Source organism: Urocitellus parryii, chromosome 12, assembly GCF_045843805.1.
Source record: "Urocitellus parryii isolate mUroPar1 chromosome 12, mUroPar1.hap1, whole genome shotgun sequence".
NCBI lineage: Eukaryota > Metazoa > Chordata > Mammalia > Rodentia > Sciuridae > Urocitellus > Urocitellus parryii.
This window is the reverse complement of record NC_135542.1, coordinates 91,838,620-91,865,306: the sequence shown is the minus strand read 5'-3', so window position 1 is coordinate 91,865,306 and position 26,687 is coordinate 91,838,620. Positions and strand designations below refer to the sequence as shown.

Below are 26,687 nucleotides of genomic sequence, written 5' to 3'. Positions count from 1 at the left end.
ACAATGCAAGAACATTCAGAAGTGAAATGAAAGTTATGAGAGCCTTAAATGGGTTATGAGAGCCTTAACCCAATCAGAGAATTTATCCCCAAAGTTGGCATTAGGGGCTTTGTCTTTGGGCGGGGGGCAGGTATTTATTTTATATATGGTAAGAGGAGTCGCTTTCTGCTTTCTGATCATTGTGTGAGGGGCTTCCCTCCATTATACTCTTCTGCCATGATTTTTCTGCCTCATCTGGAGCCCCAAGGAATGAAATCAGCTGTCTGTGGGCTGAGAACTCTGAAACTGTGAGCCCCCAAATAAATTTTTCCTTCTCTAAATTGTTCCTGTCAGGCCTTTGAATTGCAGCAATAAAAAAGTTGAGTAAAACACTTGCTGAAGAGAAATGTGAGCTGAGTGTAACCTGATACTATGATTTTTCAAGGGAGGCTGCAAATCTTATGTATTGTTTGTTTGTTTATTTATTTATTTTGTGGTACTGGAGATTGAACACAGGGGCCTCACTAAGTACATCCATAGTCATTTTAATCTTTTGAGATAGGGTCTAAGTTGCTTAGGGCACTAAATTGCTGAAGTTGGCCTGCAACTTGAGATCCTCCTATCTTGGCCTCTCAAGTCAGTGGCTATGTATGCACCACCACACCCCACTCCAAAATCATCTTCTTCTTTTTTAAAATCTTTTAAAAGTCTTTCTTTCTTTTTTCTTTCTTGCAGATTATGTGTTATTTAATAAGAGAACAAAACAAACAGTGAATGTAAGAGAAAAACAAAAACCATGAGTGCAAAGTGGAGAAGTCCAAGGATACTCACAAAGCAACTAGGTCATAATAATAATAGTTTGCCTTTGATCACTGAAAAGAGTGTTCCCATAATTCTCACAACTCTGTGGGAAGGATATACGTGTTCCAGCTTTGCTGTGAAAACTGTCCAAATACAAGTCCATTTCTACAAAGCCAGCCAAAATTGCCTGGTTTTGCTCTAAATACCAAATCTTATTTTTAAATGTTGGCGACAACATAAAAAAAAAATTTAAGACATGTGTAAGCACATACTTTCTTGAAGAATCAGCCTGATAAGTTAGTTCCTAACATCTGATGGAGATACATTCATGAGGCAATTTAACCAATATTTTCTATGAATTTTCATCTATAAAACATACTGTATTGGGTATTATTTCAAAAGTTGCAACATATTATATTTCCTATGGTGAAAAATATCCCTGAAGCACTTAAAAGCATTTATAAATATTTACCTTCTTGTATATACCAATATAATAACAAAGAGGAAATTTTGCATAACAAATCAGAAAAAGGATAAAGACTAGATAATATTCTCATTTAGGAGACAACAGGGAAAACAAGTCACAAAATACACAAAGCCATTGCAGTTACCTGCATTATCTTTTTGAAAGGGCTTTTTCCCCAGTGACAGGGGTGCCTTAGGTACTGCCCTCTTACTGTAGATCCCTTCCTTATGTTTAATGTTCACAGTGGCTGAGAGGTCATCATCCCTTGTGCCTAGCACCTGAGCGGGAAACTCTGGAGCAATAGCATCATTGGACCCTAGAGAAAAATGGGAAGTTAATACAATTAACACAAACATACACTTGAAGTTAAGACAAACCTTTTTTTAAAATCTGCCTCTTAGACCACTTCTATGAAAAAAGCACTACAATGGGAGTGTTACAATGTCAAGACACATTAGTCAAACTGAAGCTATGAAACACGCAGAATAAATGCCAATAACACAAGGTGGAGAAATAAAGACATAAGAAAACATAAAGAGGAACACTGATCAGTTCAGGAGGGAGATTATTTCTAGCTCAGGAAGGTTTTGGAAAAAGAAAAGTATACCTTGCATTAAAAAATAGGCCTTCTGGTATGGAGAGAAAGGTAGAAAGGCATTTAAAGCAGAAGTTACTACATAAACAAACACAAGGAATACATAAGAATAACTGACATTTTTATTGTCAGGCTAGACTATAGGATAAATTAAGAAGATGGGTAATATTTAAAAATAATTGGGACAAAATTCAGCAGTGCATGGAATCCCAAGCTGAAGAGTAAAAATTTTATTGTACATGAAATGCAACATCGTTGAAGATTTCTTCATAATGGGATAACATCATCAGCTGCTTCAGGTAGATTTATCTGATAATACAAAGACAAATACTGAAAGTAAGGGCTGGTATGGCTTAGTGGTAGAGGACTTTCTTAGCATATGCAAGGCTCAATGTCTAGTACTGAATAAGAGACAGACAAAAAGAAAAATGATATATGACAAACAAAAGATTTGAAAGTATTCAAATTTCTTTTAAAATATATTTCAATACGCTTATATCTGTTGACAAGGGATCTACTATCTAAGCCACATCTGACAGGCAAAAGAACATTTCTGGATATAGAAAGATTTGTAGTAACTATAGAATTATTTTCTACAAAACAGCTTTTCTTTCTAACCCAGGACCCAGTACTTCATGGATTTCTGAAGCTTCCATATATGGTAATAAGACCTGAGGAAGTACTGGTCTTACTAATACAGAGCAAATAAAGTCATGAAGGGTTTGTCAGGGTTGATTGTGAAGATTCTACCCAAGGCTTCTGGGTCAGATTTACAAATTATATTGGGCTCTTTCTCAGGTTCCTTATCATCACTTTCTATCATTTTGCCTCTTACCTCCTCTCTGGCAAATCCTTATTATTCTTCCTTCTATCAAGTTACTCAGTGCTTGAGTTCTTCAAAGGGTCAGAACTGGACTCTCTTCTTAGCTAAACCCAATGACCATCAAGATAAGGCTGGTGACCAACAAATATATATCATGGCTGAGACCTTTCTTCTGAGCTTTAGAGGACAGAACTAACCCTTATAGCATTTTAGTGGAAATAAGTAAAAGATGTCCTTCCTTAAATAACAAAAATTTAAGTTACTATATATTACGTTACAACACAAACAACTTTAACTGGTAATAATTCTCCTCACAGACACTGTCAGACACCAGAGAACACACCCCAAGAACAGCATGCACATGCATATTCTGTCCACCATCTCTCATTCTCCAAGAGAGGTAACCAGGTCAGGCTCACAGTCAGGTGGGGAATGACAATTTAGTCTCTGAAAATAGTAAATGAATAAGCAAGAGAATAAACCTCAGTGGAGTTGAAAGGCAGAGGAAGAGACTGCAGATATGTGTATATACCAGAGCATCTATAAATAGCTATAGTATACATGAGTATGAATTTACATTTGGAGCAGTACAAGAGTAAACATTATTGCCCCAGAACTCTAAGCAGCAATGATTGGGAATCTTCACGCCTGTGTATTTTCATATGAGAGTATGTTATGAGGTAAATAGTACAACTTCATATGTGATATGCATTCAACCCCAACACTTGTACATTGACTCTGTCTATACTCAACCACAGATCTCTATGTGAATGTATAACAGAAGTCTCACTTTTTATATGTTCAAAGCAGATAATCTGATAATCTGATCATCTTTCCTCAAACCTGCTTCTTCCTCAATCTCTGTCTTACTAAATTTACCTAATTATATACTCTAGAAAACTAGAAGTCACTTTTCTCCAGCTTCTTCTCCCTCACTCTCTATTACCACCAAGGCCAGGAAGAATTATTTCCTAAAAATAAGTTGACTATGTCTACTTCACCTTATCTCCTCGACATCACTCTAATCATAGATGCTACCATCTCTGGTACTGACTACTGTAACAGCCTTCTAACCAACTGAAGTCCCCAACTTACACTTTGACCCTCTCCAACTCAGGTCTGTGACTTCCCTTGTATGATCCATTTCTACACAAAGCAGCCAAAATAAATTGTACAAAAATAAATAAAACCACAATTTCCTGCTAGAATAAAATCCAAATGCCTTAATATGGTTTAAAAACCTTGCATAATCTTGTACTTGTCTATCTTTAACCATATCTACCCACCATTCTGCTTTACTCTGTTAAATAAAATTTATAGAAGACCATTGTTTTGGGCTGAGCTCCTACACTCTGTCCCAACAGTCCAATCCAGAGTCACTTGTGCTAAGTACAATGCAATCAAGCTGAAACTTTCCACTGATAGATCAGTTTTCATAAAAACAGATGATTTACAGCAACCAACTGAAACTCAGTTTGAGCAGGAGTAAAAAGGAAGTCCACTCTTCTTTTATCCTCACATAGAAAGTAACCTAACACCAAGGTGTTAGTCTACTTCTTTGGGATATTAGTCTACTTCTTTGTTCCTGGTTTGGATACCTTAACAAAACCAACTGTTCTGCCATGCTCAGTGGGGCAACTCTTCTAAGGTATGCTGTGGTTGCTCCCAGATTAATGAATCTTTAACTAAATTTATTGAAAATTTTTTTCAATAAGCTATATTGCCCTTCTTTTCATTCATCAAATGCATCAACCTCATTTTTGCTTCAGGAGCTTTGGGCATAATCTTCTCTCTGGCCAGAACATTCTTGTCCTCCATTTTTTGCCTATTGAATTTAGACACCCTATAGGTCTCAGTTCAAATGTTTCTTCCTTGGAAAGGCCTTCTTAAGCTCCTAAAACCAAACTGGGTCCTTCTGTTACCATTATAGAATGCTTTGTTTTCTTAGCACTTGTAATTTATCATTATATAATTAACTTGTGATTTAATGTCTGTCTCTCCACTTGAATATAAGTTCTATGGTAGAAGGACCTGTGTTTACTTTGCACACTGTTGTAAATACTGTTACTAGCAATTGTATCTGCCCAGAAGAAGGCAACAGCCTTAATATTTATTGGTTGAATGAATATGAGGTGATAATTTCTTGTCATTAAAAAAATCAACTTGGTCACTGCAAAAAAAATGGAAAGTTTGAAGGAAATAATTTAAAGATTGCTACACATGTAACCAAACTTGTTTATATACCCTAAGGGAACATACACTGGCATCACACCATATATAGTTTCATATTTTCTCTCATACAAGTAGCAATACACTTTAAATAGAATTTAGGGTTTAAAGTCAGTATTTAAGATGAAAATTCTTGCCATGCAGGGTCAAATCACCTTTGAAGGCACCATGTTGAAATTGACATCCCATATACTCAACAAATTTATCAGCGTTCACTTTTTCCTCTATGCACACAACACACCACTGCCGCTAAACCTGAGAACATGGTGAAGAAATTAAGCTTGTGTGTAGAAGCCAGGTTGTACCAGAAAACCACTTCTTTAGAATAAATTCAGGGAAGCCAGTTATGCTTACACTACAAAAGGCAAATGAGGATTATGATGAATGAAGGTTGCCATCTCCCATTTCTTACTTCCCCAATATGCTCACAGAGGACAGAGAGAACATTCATACTTATAAAATTCTCTTCTTAAGTCTTCTGAGCACCACAGTGGATATTCCTAGATCTTTCCCTAGATTCACAAAAAAATGGTCTTTTAAACATTATACTTTCCTGTGACAAAACTAATTCAGCCAATACCTATTGTGTCCTTCCTGTTCAAGACAACCACTGAGATGATCCAGATTAGGTATTCAGTGATGATTTAATAAAAGGAAGTGGGAATGAAAGAAGAGAGGTAAAGAACCAGAAGATGGTTCTTGTCACAAAAGAGTACACAATTTGGTGAAGATCAACTTTAAGAAACTAATAGATGTTACCTCACTGTTGGTAAAATGATGATGATAGTATGCTATTTCCTAAGAATGTGATTGAAAATCGATCTTTGTGTGTTCTGGTCAAATAAGTGTACAAATGTAAAATGCTTTATGTGGGCTGAGGACATGGCTCAGTGATAAGAATGTTTACCTGTCTGTCATGTGTGATCCTCAGTACCATAAAAAGAAAAAGAAAAAAAGGAAATGGTGGGGGGGGGCCCACTGGGAAAGTAGATTGGTTTCAATTCCCAATACCAACCCCCCTCCAAAAGTAAAAAAACTAATTTTTTCTCTTTTGTTAAAAATATGTAATGAATTTCTTAACTGTATGACAGTGCCAAAGTATGCTAAAATTATTTATTAGAACTAAATAAACTTCATTGAGTTCCAATGACCTGACCTCTTTATGCTATATTTTTTTTTAAATACCTTTATTTTATTTATTTATTTTTATGTGGTGCTAAGGATCGAACCCAGCGCCTCGAACATGCTAGGCAAGCTCCCTACCGCTGAGCCACAGCCCCAGCCCTATCTTTTTTGTTTTCTGTTCTTGTTCTTTAATTTCTTGCTAATTTCATACTCTCAACTGTGATTTGTAAGATAAATACTTAATTTTAAAATGCTATTATGAGTTTTTGTGGGTATTTTTTTCAGTATTTTCTTATTGTGGTTAAAAAATACATAACATAAAACTTGGCATTTTAATCATGTTTAAGTGTACACCTTAGTGGCGTTAAATACATTCACAATGTATGCACCATCATCATCATCATCTATCTCTAAATCTTATTCACCTTCCTAAACTTAAATTCTGTATCCATTAAACAATAATGTCACATCCTGCCCTCAACCTAGTACCTGGTAAACATTATTCTACTTTCCATCTCTCACCAGTTTGACCTCTCTAGATCATTCATGTAAGTGGGATCATACAATGTGTGCACTTTTGTAACTGGTTTATGTCACTTAGCCTACTGTCTTCAGTGTTCATTCACCTTTTAACATATATCAGAATTTCATTCATTTTTAAAAAGCTGAATAATATTTTATATATTTAAAACATTTTGTTTATACATTCATAAGTCAGTTGACATTTGGGTTTTCAAATCTGGCTGCTGTGATTAATACCACAATGAATATAGGCGTACAAGTAGCCCTTTGAGACTGTTTTCATGTCTTTGGGTTATATACTTAGAAGTGGAATTGCTTTAATATATAGGAATTCTATGTTTAATTTTTTTTGAGGACCTGGTATACTGTTTTATACAATGACTACTCCATTTTACATTTCCATGAGCAATACACAAGGATTCCAATTCTTAACATTCTCATCAATACTTAAATTCTTTAAAAAAAATGGTGATGCTAATGAATGTGAAGTATTACCTAATTATGGTTTTGGTTTGTATTTACCTCATGACTAATGACAAGATAATTTTTTTAATGTGTTTATTGGTTATTTGTGTACTTTCCTTGGAGAAACATGAACTTAGACTCTTATCAATGTTTAAATCAGTTTGTCTGGCTTTTTGCAGTTTAGTTCTAAGAGTTTTTCACATGTTCAATATATTAATGCCTTACCAAATAATTTGCAAATAGTTCCTCCTACTCTATGGAATATTTTTTCACTGTTGATGGTAATATTCTTTGACATACAGAATGTTTTTTACCTACCTACCTTGTCTTCTTTTGTTGCCTATGCTTTTAGTGTCAAACCTTCTTTACCCCATATTACCAAATTTTGAAATAAAACATCTTTAATATCTCCTACTAAGATTAAAAATACAATTAAATTAGTTTTTCTTATGAATTTCATTCCAAATATCTTTTGGTACTTCTCCCACTTTTTAGCTAAATATTCTATTATTTAGACTAAAATTTATGTAAACTGGCTTCAAAGTCACCATTGGTCACTTTTGGCAGTTTTATTTCTCATTCTTGAATGCTTCTTTTTGATTCGGTTTTTCAGTTGGTTGAGTCTTCAAGTGAATTTCAAGAAGATCTGGAAGCAGAATATATTTTCTTGCTCTTGCATATTGATGAAAATGTTTTTATCGCCATATTGCTTGATGAATATGCACTTGGGTCCACAATCCTTGAATTATAATTATATCCTTTCCAACTAAATATAGATTTTGTTGAGTTCATTTCTCACATTTAGTATTTTAAAGAAGGAAGAAAATTTTGCTCCTTAAACTAAATAATTTTAAAATATATACGCATGCTAATAGGTTTAACTCCTCCCAACCCCCCAACACTTTTTTAAGTTAAAATCTTTCAGTAGCATATATCATAGTCTCTTAATACTGGTTTTTGCCTGGATTATATGCAAACTGTCAATCTACATACTATGCTCTTTTTTATTTTTTTAAAGAGAAAAAGTTTTCCTTAAATAAACCTTGAATTCAGCTGTATACAAATACAATTCTTGGTTTGGTATTGTTAATTGTGCTTCTGTATCTCTTATGTCCTTCTCATATTCCAATTTTGTTTCCTTTTTCTTTAGTATTTCCAGAGACACAGCAATTCAATTTCCTTTACGTTAATTTTATCCTTTTTTGCCTGCAAAATATATTTTAAATCTGCTACCAAATCTTTAAGTTTACAGGCAGTCTTTCCTTGTTCATTGTGCCCCTTTCTTTAAAAAAATGTTGAGATATAATCTACTACATAAAATTTACCCATTTACAGTATAGCTCAGCAATCTTTATTGTATTCAAAGTGAATACTGCACTCTAATTTTGTAAGTTTTCATCATTCCACAAAGAAACCCTGTATATATAAGCAGTTATTCCCCATTCCTTTATTCTCATAGCTTCTGCCCATCATCAGCATTCTACTTTCTGTCTGTATGAATTTATTCTGCACATTTCACATAACTGAAATCATACAACATGTAACCTTTTTCTGGCTGGCTTGAATTGTTTTTAGTTCATTTCTACATTTAATTATGTTGGTTTTTGAAAAGAAGCTGCCAGTTTTTCTACATATTTGAGGCCTTGTTGTTAAGTACTAGTTCCTATAAAAAGTTTATAATCAAGTGATGTTTAAAACATATTGAAATCTTAAACATAAGAAATTTAATTTTATTTCATATATCCTTCCTTATCCCAAGCCCAAAATAGGCTGAGAGAAATAACAGATGATTTTAAAAAGTACTGACAGCAAATGTGGGGTTTCTGATTTCTGGGATGACATCATTTTGTAATAGTCTAAGAATTACAAATCTAACCATTTTGTTTTGCTGTAAATTACTCATATATCTTTGTAGTACTTTCAGAACATACTATCAAAATATGCAATCATTTACATATTTTTTTGAGTAAAACATTTAAATGTAATGAGAGAAAAAATCATTAAAATACAAAATGTTTTTAAATTGAATAAAAAGATCTTATATTGATAAGGATTTTTGTCCTAAAGTAAAATGGCTGAATTGTTTCAAAATGAGAAAAAGAGAGGAGCAGAACTAAAAATTTCAATAACATAGATTCTTAAAAAAAAAAAACCTGAAGTTTTATAAAGGATGGATCTTACATGAAATTTGCATGTGTTGACTATAAATAAAAATTATTTATAAGCTTTTATAAAATCAAAATTGAACACACTGATATAAAGCCAAAATCTCGTTATTTAAGTTTACAGCAACAAGACTTTGATCGGCTCTTAGTAAAATTTACAAAGAACCAACTTTAAAAATCAAAAGTTTTATGTTTTATCAAAATAACTTCTTGTGTTTTCTCCAGGTTATTGTTAGGCTTTGACTACATGGGGAAATTAAATCTTTAAAAGAGGGTTTATTTAAGCACTTATTTGTTGCAAAATCTTTTAAATAATCACTTTGTTACTCTGGTTAAATAAACTATGATTGTTTTTTCAATTAGATGGCATACATGTCATTAATACAAATATTCTAAAATTTTGTTAAATTTACAAAAGTGGTGATCTTGGTGAGGTACGATAGAAGACATCAGAACAGGTAGAAAGGAGACATATGAGACAAGAGTGGCCATGATTTAAAGTCCATTTTCACAAGGATTAAAAGTCGAAATTGGAAAGTCACTTTCACGATACTCTCATTAGAAACAGCACAATTAAATCAATAATTAGAACTTATCTGCAGGTTCATAAATAATTTCTTTTCTGACACAGCCCTAAAAGAAAAACAGGTCCAAGAATGCTTTTGTTCAACATGCAGATATTCATAAGATTTATATCTTTAGGATCAAAGTACTTAATCTATATGTCATACTCTGCATCACACCATCAATGTTACATCAATGTGGTACTGTTTAATTAACAAAACAGAATAATAAAACACCCTTGATGTGAAATTATCAGTGATTTTTTATCCTAAACAAAGAAGAAAAGAAAATGATCCCTAGTAAGTAATAACTGACATGTCCAGTTAGCAACAGAAAGGAGGACTGAAAATACCCTCTCAGATCATGTCTTGGTACTATAGATTTTACACACATCAATATGCCTATGATGTGATTAGCATGTTCGTCTCCAATACCCATGCTCTATCATGTCTCTTATATTTTTTTTCTCTCAATAAAATCAATCTGTGCTTCACTTTGACCCTGATCTGTCCTTACATTCTTTCTGTGATGATGTCAATAACCCTTATGACCTGAGTTGAGATCTACCTCCCTTTTGGGAAACCTCCTCATGAGACAGGAATTTGAGAATAAAGGAAGAGATGCTGATTGATTTCACTGCAGAATAAAGGAAAGCTTGCTGATCCAAGGTTTGCTTCCAGTCTCCTGCCTCCGTCTTTTGGTAGCCATGCGTTTACAGAGAGGACCCTCCACATAATGTATTTAATTGGGTATTGTTTTAGTCAGTTTTTATGTTGCTGTGACCAAAAGACCTGACAAGAACAAATTTAGAGAAGGACAAATTTATTTGAGGGCTCACAGTTTCAGAGGTCTCAGTCCATAGGCAGCTGGCTCCATTGCTCTGGACCCAGGCAAGGCAGAACACATCATATATTGGAAGAGTATGTGGTGGACAGTGGCTCAGGACATCACACCAGAAAGGAGAGAGCAACTCCTCTCACAACACACAAAATATATACCCTAAAAGTAAAAGTCATGCCCCCATGCCCACCTCCTCCAGCCACACCCTACCTGCCTACAGTTATCACCCAGTTAATCCATATCAAGGGATTAATGCATTGATCAGGTTAAGATTCTCCTAACTCAATCCTTTCACATTTAAGTTTTCTTGCATTGTTTTACACATTAGCTTCTGAGAGACACCTAGTACCTAAACCATAACAAGTATCTTGTGACTCTGGCGCCATCTCTACAATCTACACTGGTACTTCTACTTTTAGGCTCAAGCATCTGACTCCTTTTACTTATACACTTCAGATGCCCTTGATGGGATCTACACTCCAATCCAAAAACAAATAGTCAGATGTTATGTAGCCTCAAATCCTCAAGATTGAGGAATGGATAAAGGGAGGAATTGCAACAGGGGGTCCTTTAAAATTGAAAGACTATGTAAATGGCTTTTTTCCTGCCAGCCTCATCTCAAGCTGGGAGTCCAAGCCCCAGGTACCAAAAATCAAAGAATCAGATTTATAATCACATGCTATGCATATTTCTTGGCTTTTGTCCTCTTCTTTTAAATTCTAATGCTAGTATGGTTTCTGGGAAGACAGGTTTAGGTTGGCTGTCTTCCCAGTTATTGTCAGCCAAAAATAAATTCAATTCTTTGTCATCATTTCTCTCTTTTGTTAACTAGACTCCAAATGAAGATAAGTGACCAAGTTGTCTGTTGGGACCCAGAGTCAAGCTGCTTGAAGCCGGAGGCTGTTGGGGTAAACACCAGTCAGTGCCTAGGAAGGTTTATTATTCAGGGTGGTGAGATAAGAAGGACTTCAAAGAATAACAAAGGTAAAGAAAAGGACAACTGACCACTTCCCTGGTCTCCAATCTTTAGACGGGTATCAAAGCAGAGCAAACTTGGTTGTAAAGTTAAAGAATGAACTCAAGTGCTGGGGTTATAGCCCAGAGGTAGAGCACTCGCCCAACATGCATGAGGCACTGGGTTCGATCCTCAGCACCACATAAAAATAAAATGAAGGTATTGTGTCTACCTACAACTAAAAATTAAATATTAAAAAAGAATATACTTAAAAACCATCTGAAGAAATTCATCAGTGCAGTAGACATACAACCAATCCTCTGTATATTTCCCTTGCTTGTGAGCACAGTGTGGCCCTCCATTTTGTCCAGCCTTTCACCACTGAAGAGTGTGTAATAAAATGTCCAAATTCTTTCCACTGAGTCTTCCAAGTTCTTTCTTTGGCTGCCAAATCCTTCTATAAACTAGATGTCAATGGATAGTGGGACACTGAAGTCCTCAGAAGTACTGGGACACCTGACCAGATTTCTACTGTAGATAGATATTCTATCTTCTGAACTAGCAATAAAAGGTATCAAAAGATTTTCCTACTGACAATCAACTAAGTGAGTCTGTTTTATTTCTGGTAAGTGTGTTTTAAAAAACAAAGCTTTGCAGAAGGTGAAAATTTCTCGGTTTCTGACTATAGATTTAATCCTCAGCATTTCAGCTCCTTTATAGTGGGAGATTAGAGGTTGTATCAGAGCTGTTAATGTAGTTGCCATGAGAAACTAGTCTGTGTTCCATTTTCATATAAAACTAACCCAAAAATCTGTCCAATTGCAGGAACTTTTATTTTCTTTCCATTTCTGCACAAAGTTGTTTATAGACAAATCAAGAAGAAAATCATTTGTCTAAAGTGAATCGAGTATCCTACAGAACACCCAAAATGCTATTCCATCCATCAAAACGTTTTTGCCTTGGATCCTAAATATAATATTTAAGTTATACTCTTTGTACATATATTCTGTCAAAATACATTCTAATGTCATGTATAACTTAAAAAAAAATCCCAAAGTCCACCTCCAGAAGGTGCTATACATTTCCTAAATTTGCAGTTCCCTTATAATGTGCTCACAGGCATGTTGCAGGATATTTTAAAATTCTAGGGGAAGATAGTGATAATTAATATCTGATGTATTCCATAAACTATACTCAAGGTAGTTTAATATGTCAACATCTAATAGTGTTATGTCCCTTTCAATGCTTGCCGTGTCTTTGTAAAGCTGGCTTTTGGGCATTTGCTGTTATAAAAAATAGGAAATAAGAGAGGCTGTCCAAATGGATCTCAAGTACCTAACAGTACCTAACAGCTGCACATATATCATTAGGAACCGTGGTTACTTATGAACAAAATTTTTTTTCAAAAACCAAAACCATAGGAAATAAGTTTTGTTTACTAAGTTGTCAGATCAAAACAGTATTTATGTCCTAATAATCTAGTAGCTACTTGAAAAAATACTTTTTGTACTTATCTGCATCAGACATAATTTGAGGAGAAAACAGCACTGAAATATTAAGGGCACTGTGAACCAAGAAAGCTTAGAAACCTTTTCCAAAAATGGAATCCACTAACCTAAACAAATAATTGTTCATGCAATTTGATCAAATAACTTACCTATCCGAATCAAAGATAAAAGACATGCAAAGCTACATATTTCACTGAAGATTAAGAAGGAACTTTAATTTGTCATTTTATAATAAACCAGCCAACACACAAATAAATTTGCAAAAAAATAAAAATTTGACTAATTTCTGCATAATACCTGAATGTGAACTCTCAACGGTGGTATCAGATTTGGAATCTGGAAATGAAGGAACTGTTTCTAATTGTGGAACATAGTACATCTTCGAACTACCAGATGGTTTATATGGCAATAGTAAAGGCTGGGCTAAAGAGGTAAAGATAAGAACAATTAATAAAAAAAGAGATTAATTCATTGAATATATATTTAGCACATTCCATGTACAAGACAGTGTTTGAGTTTTTTAATGATGTATCAATGAACTAAACAGAAATCAATCTTTGTTTTTCAAGAGGAGTAAGAATTCTAGAGGTGGGAGATACATGGTACACAACTAAACTAAATGAGCAAACTCTCTAGTATTTTAATAAATTGTCAGTGATATGAAAAAACAATTAGAAAATATTGTGAGAGGTTGGTAATACAGGGAAAATTAGGACAGGATGCTCTTAAGATAGGATGACACAGGCAGGTCTCATTGAGAAGATGAGTTTTTATAGCAATGAATTTTTAGATGGCTCTAACTAAAAAAACAGGTTTTCTTACATTGAACTCAAAATCTGGTCATTGTTAATATCTCCTGCGAGTCTTATTCTACTCCCAGAGTCATAGAACATAGTTCTTTTCTTGTGATATTGTTTTGAAACAAAGTTTCCATTATAAAAGTATAAATTCTCAATATTAAGAAAATACAGGTAAAAAAGACAAGGTCTTGTGCCACTCATGGTATTTTAATGTATATCCTACCTATCTTTCCCCCGGGTTTTGTTTACATAATTGTCATATAGAAAGTATAATTTGAATTCAGCTTTTCTACTTTACATTAATAAAACATTCATTTTATCCTATCTTTCTTATTTCTTATGGCAATACCACAGATAAAATGTATTCAACCTTGTTCTTACTGTTGAAAATTTAGGAGGAGTTAAAATTTTCAATTATAGTGAAGAGTTTTCTGGTTATAGCATACTTATTCTTCCCTGCTGCCCACCCACCTCAGTTACATTCTCTGTTTATAGAGTGAAAAACTATACCATGTATGAATTTTTTTTAAAAGTCCAGCTGTAAAAATACTTTATCAAATGTCTGTGCCAATTTATTCTTACTCTAATACAGTATGTATAGTCATTAAGAAATAATTCTTTGCTAATATAGCTAATTATTTAAATGTGCTCTTATTTGATTAGTGTAGAGCTAAACTTTTTTTCTATACATAGTTGTCCCTTGGTAGCTGGGGGATTGATTCTAGGACCTCCCCAGACACCAAAATCTGTGGAGGCTCAAATCCTTTAAGTAAAATTGTGTAAAATGGCACAGTATTTGCACATTCTCTTGAATACTTTAAATCATCTCTAGATTTCTTATATTTGCTAAACTGCACTGTTGAGGGAATAAAGAGAGGACAAAAGTTTATACATGTACAGGTGCAATTATTTTCTCTGAATATTTTCAATCTGTGTTTGGATTCATGGATGTAGAACCCACAGATATGGAGGGGCAGGTGTACTTATTTTTCTTTCATGGTGTGGTATTAACCATCAAGTGGTCAATAATATTTATTCTTCCTTCTCCTTTCATCTATACATTATATTTTCCAATCTTCCTTACAACAACCATGTCTGAACATGTGACCAAGTTTCAGTCTACAGGACGAAGGAAGAATGTGTACAAATTTCAGGCATTCCATTAAAGGGATCCCATTATAAGCGCCACCTCTTCTTAGGCACTGCATATCATGGTAGCTTGTATGCAGAGTCGGGAGTCACAATTAAAGGATGCGGAAAGGACTGTAGGTGTAGCTCAGTGGTAAAGTGCATGTTTTTTTCCCCAACAAACAAAAAAGTCAGAGCCTCCAGAGGTGGAGTACAGCTACCAAACCTAGACCACCACCTACCTGCAGTTCAGAATTTCTATGATAAAATAGGTGCTATTACATTAATACCTAGTCAGTAAGCAACTGATCAATTTTATATCAACTGGAGCCAACAATCACTACTGATCCTGAGCAAAAACCCTTCTTTGCCTTACTTTCCTTACCTACAAAATGTGCTTGGATGACAAAACTTACCACTTAGGGTTATTGTAAAAATGTAAATGAATTTAAAAATATAAAGTGTATCAAGGAGTAATATTGATATGTTTAGAGGAAAAGCATTGAGTTCTTTCAATCCTCTTTGCTCTAAGTAACATATTTATTTGAATAACATATTATATGTACCCTATTCTCACCATTATGAGAAATAAGAGCAAAAAGAGTTACTCTTTTTTTCTCCAGATTTTCTTTTATTCTTCCTGATAAAATTAAAAGTCAAATACACAAGTCTAAAAGAAGAAATCCATTAGAAATCTGAGCAGAACTCTGTTAGAATACATATTTACTGGGAAACAAATGGCATCTTTACAATATTGAGCTTTCCCAGCCAGAAACATCTTTCTCTTAATTTAGTCAATTATTATTTTCTCTTTTCAATCTCTACGCAAAGGATTAATATTTTCTGTATACAAGACATATAAAACATTCATTTAGGTTATTTTTCAGTATTATATACTCATAAAAACAGAATTATGATGAACACTATCTCCTGGCTGAACACCTCAAATCTCCTTTAATTTCTCTTATTATCTACCACAGCTAGATGGATTTCTAGTTGCCCAAATCTGTATAAAAATCAAAATGCTCTTGATAGAGTCTAACTGTCCTGCAGTAGAATGAGGTTTCCTTCATTATGAACTGTTGAGAGCCACACCCAAAAGGGGCCCCAGCAAACTTCCAGCTGCCAGCAAACTTCCAGCTGCCAGCTGATGATTGGCTCACAGCGGCCCCAGCAACTTCTAGCTGCCAACTGATTGGCTCCTCTGCGGTGATGCTCATTGGGCTGTTTCCCTGCCCTTTCAGACCACGGAGCTGCTCATTGGGGGACTTTTTTGGCTCCGCCCACGCAACCCAGCCAATCGGCCTCAAGAGCAAGAGGGGGTGGGGGGAGGTGGAGAGGCTTGTGGGAAGCCGGTGGTGGCAGTTGGGCTCTGAGGGTTTTTCCTGAGGAGCTGTTGGTGTGGTGTGTGTGGTTCTAAAAATAAAGTTCGTTTCTTTTGACAAGTGGCTCCTGAATTGTGCCCAGCCAGACTGCGGCAATGAACAATAACAACCTTTATATCCTTAGAATTGTGTTAATATCCTTGACAGTTCTGATGACTTATTTTGGCATTGAATTCCACAGTTAATTAACTGTCCAAGTCAGAAAAGTAAGTAAGAACATTTACATCAAAGGAAGTAAGACAAAATGCTGATGCCTAAAGGGGGATTCACTGTACTTACCGCGTCTTATCACCCACAACTATGCTAAACCAAAAAAAAAAAAAAAAACAAGTTAACTTAATTACTATTATGGTACTAGCTGGGGGACAACACTTTCTAGGACTAGAATGCTACATTACAGAATATGGTATATGTATGTACTGAACCATATATTGTATTTGCCTACCTCAAGTGCCAGAAAGAATACATGCATTTAGGATCAAAGGTTGAAGCCCTTTCAGAAATTTTTTTTCTTTCAATCTTTGTGATTCTGATGTTTATTAGATGGAAGATCTCAGAAATGAGACAGGGAAATTTTCACAAGGGACAGAAGCTATCTAGCCATTTTATGTTTTTTTCTTTCATTAAAGCAATAAATAGAGTATATGCATAGTGTTGACTAACTCTTGATTGACCTGAATTATCAAGAAGAAATAAAGTGACCTTAAAAAATCATGGTCATTAGGAATATAACTAACACTTGGGAGACTACTTAACATGCCTGATAGAAATAAACAAAAAATTAACTTACCCTACATATGCAGGGCTAGTGAAGTCTCAGTTGACTTAAGAATTTTATACCACTCTTACAGGCATAATAAAACAGGAAAATTTTTCTTAAAAAAGGGTTGCAGCCTCCATTCTATTGGTTATTGTTATAGTCATTATTATTAGAATACTGATTTATTCATTTTCTTTCTCCACCAGTGTACATAAAGCTTGATAGTAATGGCTAACTGTGCAAAACTATAGTGCAATGGCTATTATATGGAGATGGAAGATTCTGAGACAGATAACTGGTCCACGTGTCATGTCCCCCACACCTCCATCCCCCTAGTGGAGGGTGAACTCAGGGACTTGTGCAAGTGAAGCAAGCAATCTACCACAGAGTACACATCCCCAGCTCTGGATACAACAGTCATTTTTATTGTTGTTTTTAGTTATATCCAGCAGTAGAATATATTTTGACAAATTTATAGAAACATGGAATACATCTTATTCTAATTAGGATCCCAGTCTTGTGGTTGTACATGATGTAGAGAATAACTGTGATGTATTTATATATGTACATAGGAAAGTTAAATCAGATTCATTCCACAGTCTTTCCTGTTTCCTGCCCTCGCCCTTCCCTTCATTGCTCTTTATCTACTGAACTTCTATTCTTCCCCTCTCCCTAACAGTCTTAAGGTTACTTTGGACCATGTGCCTGGGGAGAACAAGTGAGTACTCAGCAAATAATGCTTACCTCTATAAAAGAAAGAAAGAACTGGAAAAAGGTAAAGAAGAAAATTCAATAATAAATTCCTTTAAAATTTTGAAAATAGAAAAATATAAACATATAGTGTGTTGCTTTGAACTTTTAAATCATAGTAGGTAAAAAGTAATAGGTTTAAAATACAATTCTTTGTACTTTAAAGTACATTTTTTAAATGAGCTTTTTTAAAAGCCTCAATTTTTAAAATTTTGACCCACAGTATTCAAAATAATAAATTTGGATTTGTAAATTAAATAAGATAATCCTTGAATAAATGCATATAAAAAACTTTAACCATGGGGCTGGAGTTGTGGCTCAGCGGAAAAGCACATGCAAGGCCCTGGTTTGATCCTCAGCACCACATAAAAATAAATAAAATAAAGGTATTGTGTCCAACTACAACTAAAAAATAAATATTAAAAAGAAAACACATTAACCATGGTCTCTATATACTGATTCACTGGATGCACTGGATGTAAATAGAGGTAAAAATAAGTTTTCACAACTGAGATTCCTCTTCTCTCATGTTTCTTCCACCATCATGAGAGCAACATACCTGGGTATCCTGGGTCTTAGAAACACCTGGAACATGCCCAAACCATTTCTGCAGGCCAAGCCCAGCCAAAGTCCAACTGACCCAAAGCCAAGGTATGAGAAAAGCAAATGTTTGTTATAAGCCACTAAGATATTTGAGGTTGCTTGTTATACAGCATCACTGTGACAAGAGGCAACTGACACAGAAAGGTACTCTTCGAGATTATTGATTAAATTACACAGTTTTGGTATGGTTTTCTTTCATAATAAAATATTTAAGAATTATAACCAATTTAGGCATATTCTATCAATAGTTGCAGATGGGTAAGCTTTTTGCATTAGAAGGAAAACTTAAAATATATTTTATGTAGATTTATTTAAAATGTTAAATATTTTAAAATTAGTAAGGTTCCAACCTTCATATGAGGAAGAATAGAAACTTAAATGTTAATTTTCCTACTGTGGGGCTGAGGTTGTAGCTCAGAAGTAGAGCGCTCACCTCGCACGTGTGAGACCCTGGGTTCAATCCTCAGCACCACATAAAAATAAGTGAAATAAAGTAATTGTGTCCAACTACAACTAAAAAGTAAATATTTTTTTAAAATTTCCTACTGTATACTTAAAAAGGGAAATAATTTTATTAAATTAAATTAATAACTTAATTTTAAATGTTATATAGTATAAACACTATAAAAATATCACTTATACTTAAATATCACTTAAACCATAGCACACAAAAACACTCTAAATATAGACCTTATGATATAGACTGCTAGCTATTTTCCAAAATCCATTTCTTCTTCATCCTGAAAAATATAGCTAAATTATATTCCTAGTGAAAGTGATTTGGGACATTTCTAGGTTTTGCCTATAAAACCTCCCACATGTGCTCCATGCTTTTTTGCTCATTCATTCCACTTGACTGTAACGGCAAATCTAAAATAACTTCAGGTTCTACATTTTAAAGACAGCGTGGTAAGTAGTCAACCTAGGTTAATCAGAGATTATAAGCACAAAATAAACTACTATTTTGTTTGCACTATCACATATATTTGCATCTGTTAATTGTAGTATACATTAATATAATCTAAAATGCCAATAATGTTTTGCCTACCTAATGGCAGATCTTAATTGTTTATGTTATTACAAAGCTACAAATATCATGTGACAAAAATAAGTCAACCACAAGCAGCATAATTCCAAACATGTTAACTCTACTAGAAATAAAGGTAAGCTTTTCACTGTGGACTTTATGGAGGGCTACCACGGCAGGTGCCTCAGGTCTGCAAATTTAAGAACCCAGAACCCCGGCCCGCCATGAGGAGTGACAAAACTGGACAGTGGGCTTAATATAGAATATAGAACATTGAAGGGAGCAGCCTGTCATAAGGTTGCATATTAGCAAAAGGATCACCAGCAGCTGAGTACTGGAGCCTGGAGCATTGGCCTTTTGTGAGGATTTGAGAATGGAACACTGAAGTGCAATTATAAACCTAGTGGCAGCACCTAAGCCCAGGGGGAGGCTATCCCCCTCAAAGGATGGTCAGTTTCAGGGATCAGTAACTGCTATTGATTTGGATTCTGAAAACCTAAACAGCCTCAACAATTGGAAACATGGTCACCTTGTGTATCAGACTGTTTTCAATAGTCAAGAGATTATCTGGCAATTTTTTCTAGGCCAGGCCCACCCATTTGGTGTCATTACCCTGCCCAACAGGAGCTTCTATACCTTTTAGTCAATTTATGTGTTCAAACTGGTTGCCTTTATATTGGAATGGTGAGATCTTTAAGCCAAAAACTGTTTGCTCACTTGAATATAATGTCTGTAATTACCTTCAACTAGAACCATAATAAACAATGGTCTTTGGTGTCAGTTCTTTAAAAAAAAGGAAGAAAGAAAGAAAGATTTAAAAAATAAAAAATAGTAAATCATATTCTTTTCAAAGCTATATAAATAAAAGATGGATATAATAATCATGTGGCTCCTAATTCTTAAATTAAAATTAAGTTTAAGAACCAGGAAGACAAATATCATAAATTTCTAAGGTAATCACATGTAAAAGTTGATAAAATGACCTACAATGCAATCATATTCTCTTACCATCTGTGCCACGAGAAGTAGTAATTTGTTGCACTGAAGATGATGAAGCAAACTTGACAGGACCTTTCAGTGGATTTTTAGTATGTGGCTCTAGAATTTTACTTCCATGATCTTCAGCATTAATAAAAATCTCAGATGAAAACATGGTCTTTTCTGGGCTTTCTGTTGTTATCTGAGTGACCGCATCAGATGATAACTTTTCAGAGGCAAATAACGAGGTCTTACTCTGTTCTGGTGAACTGAACAAAAAAGAGGATTATAGCAGGTCATATCCTTAGTCAGGAAAAATTTAAGTAGTTACAAGGAATATTTTGTGAACACAACAATCTCAAATGCTATTAAGGTAGTTATACCATTCACTTTATCAAATACATGCTAAAATGTGATCACGTGTGTGTTTAATTATATATATATATGTACTAGGGATTGAATATAGGGGTGCTTAACCACTGAGCCATATCCCCAGACCTTTTTTATATTTTATTTAGAGACAGGATCTCACTAAGTTGCTTAGGGCCTCACTAATTTGCTGAGGCTGGCTTTGAACTCATGATCCTCCTGTCTCAGCCTCTTGAGCTGCTGGTACTACAGGCATGTGCCAACGTGCCTGGCTTTAATTTTATTTTAAAACCTAATCTTAATTTTAATTTATAATGCCATTATGTAATTTAACAAAGGAAATGGTACTTTTCATTTGAAGTGAATATAATTCATTTATTTATTTTTAATTGTAAGATTAGGGCATCATGCTAAAAGCTTAGGAATACAAAGATGAAGAAGAAACAGATCCTACCCTCAAGTGGTTTATGTGTCAATGGGCAGAGGGGGGAGAAGAGGGGAATCAGAAGTTTTCAATGTTAGCAAATATATTAAGATTATAGAGAATTCATATTAAAACAATAGATTACATAAACAATTGAATAAATAACTAGGAAGAACAAACAAATTTTGCTTAAGAATTTCAAATAACCAAAGGAGGTAAAAGCTTACTCTATCTTCCCCCTTGGGTACATACAGAACTTAGTGACTAGATTTCAAAAGAAGAGAATGTTAAGAGTAGCTTCACAGTGGAGAAACCTAGCAAAACATTGCCTTATCCAAGTTAGCAAAGTTAACATCATCAGTAATGATATGTGGATATCATATTCTCCATATGATGTAAGAGAAGCATATTTCATCTTTGTAGTATTCTTTCCCTAAACCTAAAAAAATAAATAAATAAATAACAATTTAATCAAGAGAAAAACATTAGCCAAACCCAACAGGAGCTGCTATCTACAAAATTTCTCACTAGTACTCCTCAAAACTTCCAAGTTCATGAAAAACAAGGAAGAATACCATATACCACAAGTGGCTAAGATTAACAACTGTCTATCTCCATCTGGACTGCTGTGACAAAATCCCATATGCTATGTGGTTTCAGAAATTTATTGCTCATGGTTCTAGAGTCTGAAAAGTCCAAGACCAGGGCAATGACAGATTTTGTGCTTACTGACTACATTCTGTTTGGTTCATAGATGGCACCTTCTCATCATGTCCTAACATAGAAGAAAAGAACAGACAGCTTTCTGGGGTTTCTTTTGTAAGAATGCTAACTCAAACTGAAGAAACACCATGACAGCCTAATTACTTTTCAGAGGTTCCCCTGTTAAATCTTTACTTTAGAGGACTGGTCTCAGTATACTAATTTAGAGAGGGCACAGGCATTCAGACCACAGCAACAACGGTATGGAATGTGATATTACCAGACGAGGTTTTGGAACAGAAAAAGAAAATTAATGGACAAACAGGTGAAATGTAATTAAAGCCTGCAAGTTAGTTAAAACAACATATAAATGTTGGTGTCTTACCTTTGTCAAATATACTATGACAATGTAAGATATTAACAGAAAAAAACAAGGAAAAGGCTATAGAGGGCTCTACTTTGTGTCTTTTCTATAAATCTAAAATTATTCAAAAAAACTTAAAAAATCTATACAAAAAGAGGGAATAATATTGTACAGTATTAGAACAATATTAAGAATAGAGCAAGCTGGGCATGGTGGTGCACACCTATAATTCCAGAGACTTGGGAGGCTGAAGTAGAAGGATTTCAAGTTCGAGGATAGCTTCAGCAACTTAGTGAGACCCTGGGGGGCTGGGGATGTGGCTTAGTGTTTAAGCTCCCCTAGGTTCAATCCCCTGTTTAAAAAAAGAGAAAAAAATTCATAAAAACAAAAAATTTTTAATCTCTACTCTGTGCCTAATATACACTAACTGAAAAGGATAATCATGAAAAAAGAAAAAAACTTGACCAATCTCTTTTGCACACAGAATGTAAAAATCCCAAACAAAATGTTGTGTGTGCGTATTATGTGCTTGCTTGTTCTATTACTGTATACACATCCACCCAGATGTGTGTAAGTGAATTCATACAAGATAGTTTTACCAGAGGAATACAAGGAGAGTTAACATTAAAAAAAAAAAAAGCAATCAACGCGATTCACCACATCAATAAAGGAGAAAACACATTATGACCACACCAACATAGGAAGAAATAGAATTTAATAAAACTTAATAGTTATGCACCATCATATTTAATAGCAAAATACTAAGAATTTCCCTGTGAAGTTCGGAGCAAACAAGAATACCAATTCTCACCATGTATTTTAGTTAAGGAGATAAATAATATTTGTAGGAGGTAGGAAAAAAGAAATAGATGTATATGAATAAAGAAGGAAAAATAATTTCTTTTCATATTTCATACAATGTGTGCACAGAAAATCCAAAATAAATTATATTCAGCTTAGAGTATAAGTAAATTTTGGAAAGATAAAACATCAAATTTTTAAAAAGTCACTAAATTTTTCTTATCAGAAAAGTAAATTAAAATCTAAAAAAAGTCATATGCAGTATCATAAAAATATCAAATACTTAATAAGTCTAATAAGAGATATAAGAATTCTATTAATACAGAGAGAAATTAAAGGTTATCTGAAAAGGACACTTCCACTTCAAGTAGTACATAACAGGGTATAATAGGCAGCCACAGGCCATCACTCCTACTGCAACAAACAAAACTGAATACATTACAAAAATCAGAGTTTAAAAAAGCCATAGAGCTATAGAAGCAATCGAGAAATATTACCATATTACTAATTAACATGCTAGAGAGATATTTTTGATACTTTTAGGTAGGGATTTGGTAATACACAGACATACTCCACTCAGAAAGAAAAATCGCTAGAGTTTTGATTAATATCTGAGTTCGTATAATGAAGTGGAAATCTAGAGGAATACTCAGCTGACTTCTCAATAACACATTTTTGAGTGCTTTGGTGGAACAGAAGACTGAGAGATTAATCCAAAACAACAAGAATAGTCTAGGCACTAGAAGAATTCTAGTCCCACTAGATCAAAAGGCCATTGGCAAACATATATCTGGCCTCCCCTTAAAAATACATCTACCAAATGCAGAAGCTAGTCCAAAATAAGGAGGAAGAAAAGGAAAGACAAGAAAGAGGAATTCCATCAAAATTAAAGAAAGATCAGTGAAGTAGAAGAAGGGGATTAAGTGGGAGGGAGGGAGGACAGGATAAGGGAAGAATAGTGGAATGAATCTGGTCTAACCTAAGTATCTATATGAACATATCACAGTGTTTCCCAACTTTATGTATAACCACAAGGCACTACTTTAAAAAAAAAAAAAACCTTAAATAAATAGCAGATCAGAATAGAAGGAAAGGAACAGGGAAGAAAAGAAGGAAGGAGAGAGGAAAGGGGGTGGTATCAGAGACTGAATTAAAGCAAATTATATTCCATGCTTTCATAATTATGCCAAAATAAAAACTAAGGTTACATGTAACTTAAAACAACTAATAAAAGTACAAAAACAAACAAAATACATCTACCAGATTTAACTAACACTGAGGAGAACTTTGAAAAACATCATCCTCTGTCAAAAGTGCCAATACCAAGAAAGGGACTAGGGTCAGAAAAACACCTGCTATTGCAGGTAAGAGTGCTTATGAGACGAAGTTCCATTGAGTAAAATTTAACTGCAACAAAAACCTGGCAGGTCTTCCCTTATAACATTTACCATATTCTAAAGCTGTTTAGAGTAAAGAATCTAAAGAGCTAAGTCTAAACAACTGAGAGACTTAACTGAGAGTTTCACAATATTTAAAAGAATTAAAGATATGTTGGGCACAAAGGAAAAATCCAGAAAATCCACCAATCAGGAAAAATAATGGGATAGAATAAGTGAACTAAAACTCCAACACAACTCGAACAATCCTTGAAGTGATTGAACTGATTAAGATACCCTAACTGATTAACAGAGAAAAGGTTATATACTCTCTGGTGGAAAAGTAATACCCTTAGATTCTACGACTCTCTTGTTTACAATGTCTAGGCACATCAAAAAATACAAAATTTATGAAGCAGGAAAAAGTCACCAAAACTAGAGGGGAAAAAAAACAGTAAGAAAAACTGATTTAGGAAAGATTCTAATTCTGTAGTTAGCACAGAACAACTTTAAAATGATTATTAAAATATTAAGAGCAAAAAATATGGGGGGAAACAGGTGAAATATGGAGAATCTTAGCAAAAAAAATGGAACAAAAAAGAATCAAGGTGTCTGAAATCAACTGATTTAATGGTTTTAGTAGCAAACAGACACAATGAAAAACAAATTACAGATTTCCCTCCTTATCTTCAGTTTCTCATTCTACAGTTTATTACCTGCAGTCAACTAGAGTCTGAAAATATTAACATATTTAGAGGGGCCACATTCACATAATTTTCATTATATTATATTGTAAAAATTGTTCCATTTCATTATTAGTTATTAACAATTTCTTGTTGTGCCCAATTTATAAATTAGACATTGTTACAGATATCAAAAGTCTAAGTACAAGCTATGATTAGTGGCACACACCTGGAATCCTAGAAATTTGGGAGGTTGAAGCTCTAAATACCTTAATGAGAACCTGTCTCAAAAAGTAAAGTAAAAAGGGCCGGAGATGTAGCACAGTAGTCAAGTGAGAACAAGGCAAGATGTCTGCTCTTACTGACTTTATTTGAAATTGTATTCAATATCCTACCCAGTGCATTAGATGAGAAAAAGAAAACAAAAGGCAAGAAAATTGGAAAGGACAGCGTAAATCTGGCAACGTGACTGTCGACAAAGAATAGATTTATTAACTGAGGGCAACCAAATATTAACATGGTACCTCTGAAGTCTTACAGAGAAAGACTTCTTAGAGAAGCTACAGAACATGAAATATAGGATATATAGGTATGTCTCAACCATTGTAATTATTGCCTTGACTAAATTTCCTAATGCTCACTGTCTGAAAATATCACATAGTGGACATGGAAAAGCTAATCCAAAGAGCAATAAATTAAAATTAACTTGTTGGAACTTGCAAATTGACAGTATTGCTACATTCAAGCAACAAAGAACTAGAAAATGCAAATTTTAAAATGTCATATACAAGAGTCTCAACAAATAGAAATAAATTTTTTTAAAAAGATGTACAAGACCTATACACTGAAAATTACATGTCACTGAGAGACATTAAAGAAGACTTAAATGAGAATAATAATAATAATAATAATGTCCATGCATGGGAAGACCCAATATTATTAAAATGTCAGTAATTCCCACAATGATCTATATTTTCAATGCAATTTCAAACAAAATACCATTAGACTTTTGTTGAGAAACTAAAAAGTCTACTCTAAAATTTATATAGAAACACAAAAGTCTTAAAATAGAAAAACAATTTTGAAAATAAAAACAAAATTGGAGAATACAAATTGATTTCAAGACTTTGAAAAAATTACAACAAAGATATGATAGGAGTGGCATAAAGGTAAATAGAACAAAGGAACAGAATAGAAACTCCCAAAATAAACTCACATATAATACCAACTGATTTTGACAAGAAAATCAACTTAATTTGGTAAGAAAATAATCATTTTTCAAAAATGGTGCTAGAATATACATATGGAAGAAAATGATATTCAACTGTGAAACTTATACCATATTCAAAACTTAATTTGAAACTGATCATAGACTATAGCTTAAACTATAGCAATTCTAGATGAAAACAGAAGAAAATTTTCATAACACTCAACATTTCCTTAGGACATGAAAGGAGCACTAACCATACAAAAAATAATCAAACCAGATTTTAACAAAAT

At 34.0% G+C, this 26,687-nt stretch overlaps 1 protein-coding gene across 1 annotated transcript in view; it reads right to left on the bottom strand.

The window, feature by feature from the left end:
• Nucleotides 1-26,687, bottom strand: part of Alms1 (ALMS1 centrosome and basal body associated protein) — a 202,233-nt gene that overhangs the window by 55,782 nt on the left and 119,764 nt on the right. The window contains exons 20-22 of the mRNA XM_077791989.1: nt 20,499-20,737; nt 13,335-13,460; nt 1,392-1,562 (exon numbers count right to left, since the gene is read on the bottom strand). Of these exons, the coding sequence (XP_077648115.1) occupies nt 1,392-1,562; nt 13,335-13,460; nt 20,499-20,737 (536 nt within the window). The remainder of the gene's footprint in view (nt 1-1,391; nt 1,563-13,334; nt 13,461-20,498; nt 20,738-26,687) is intronic.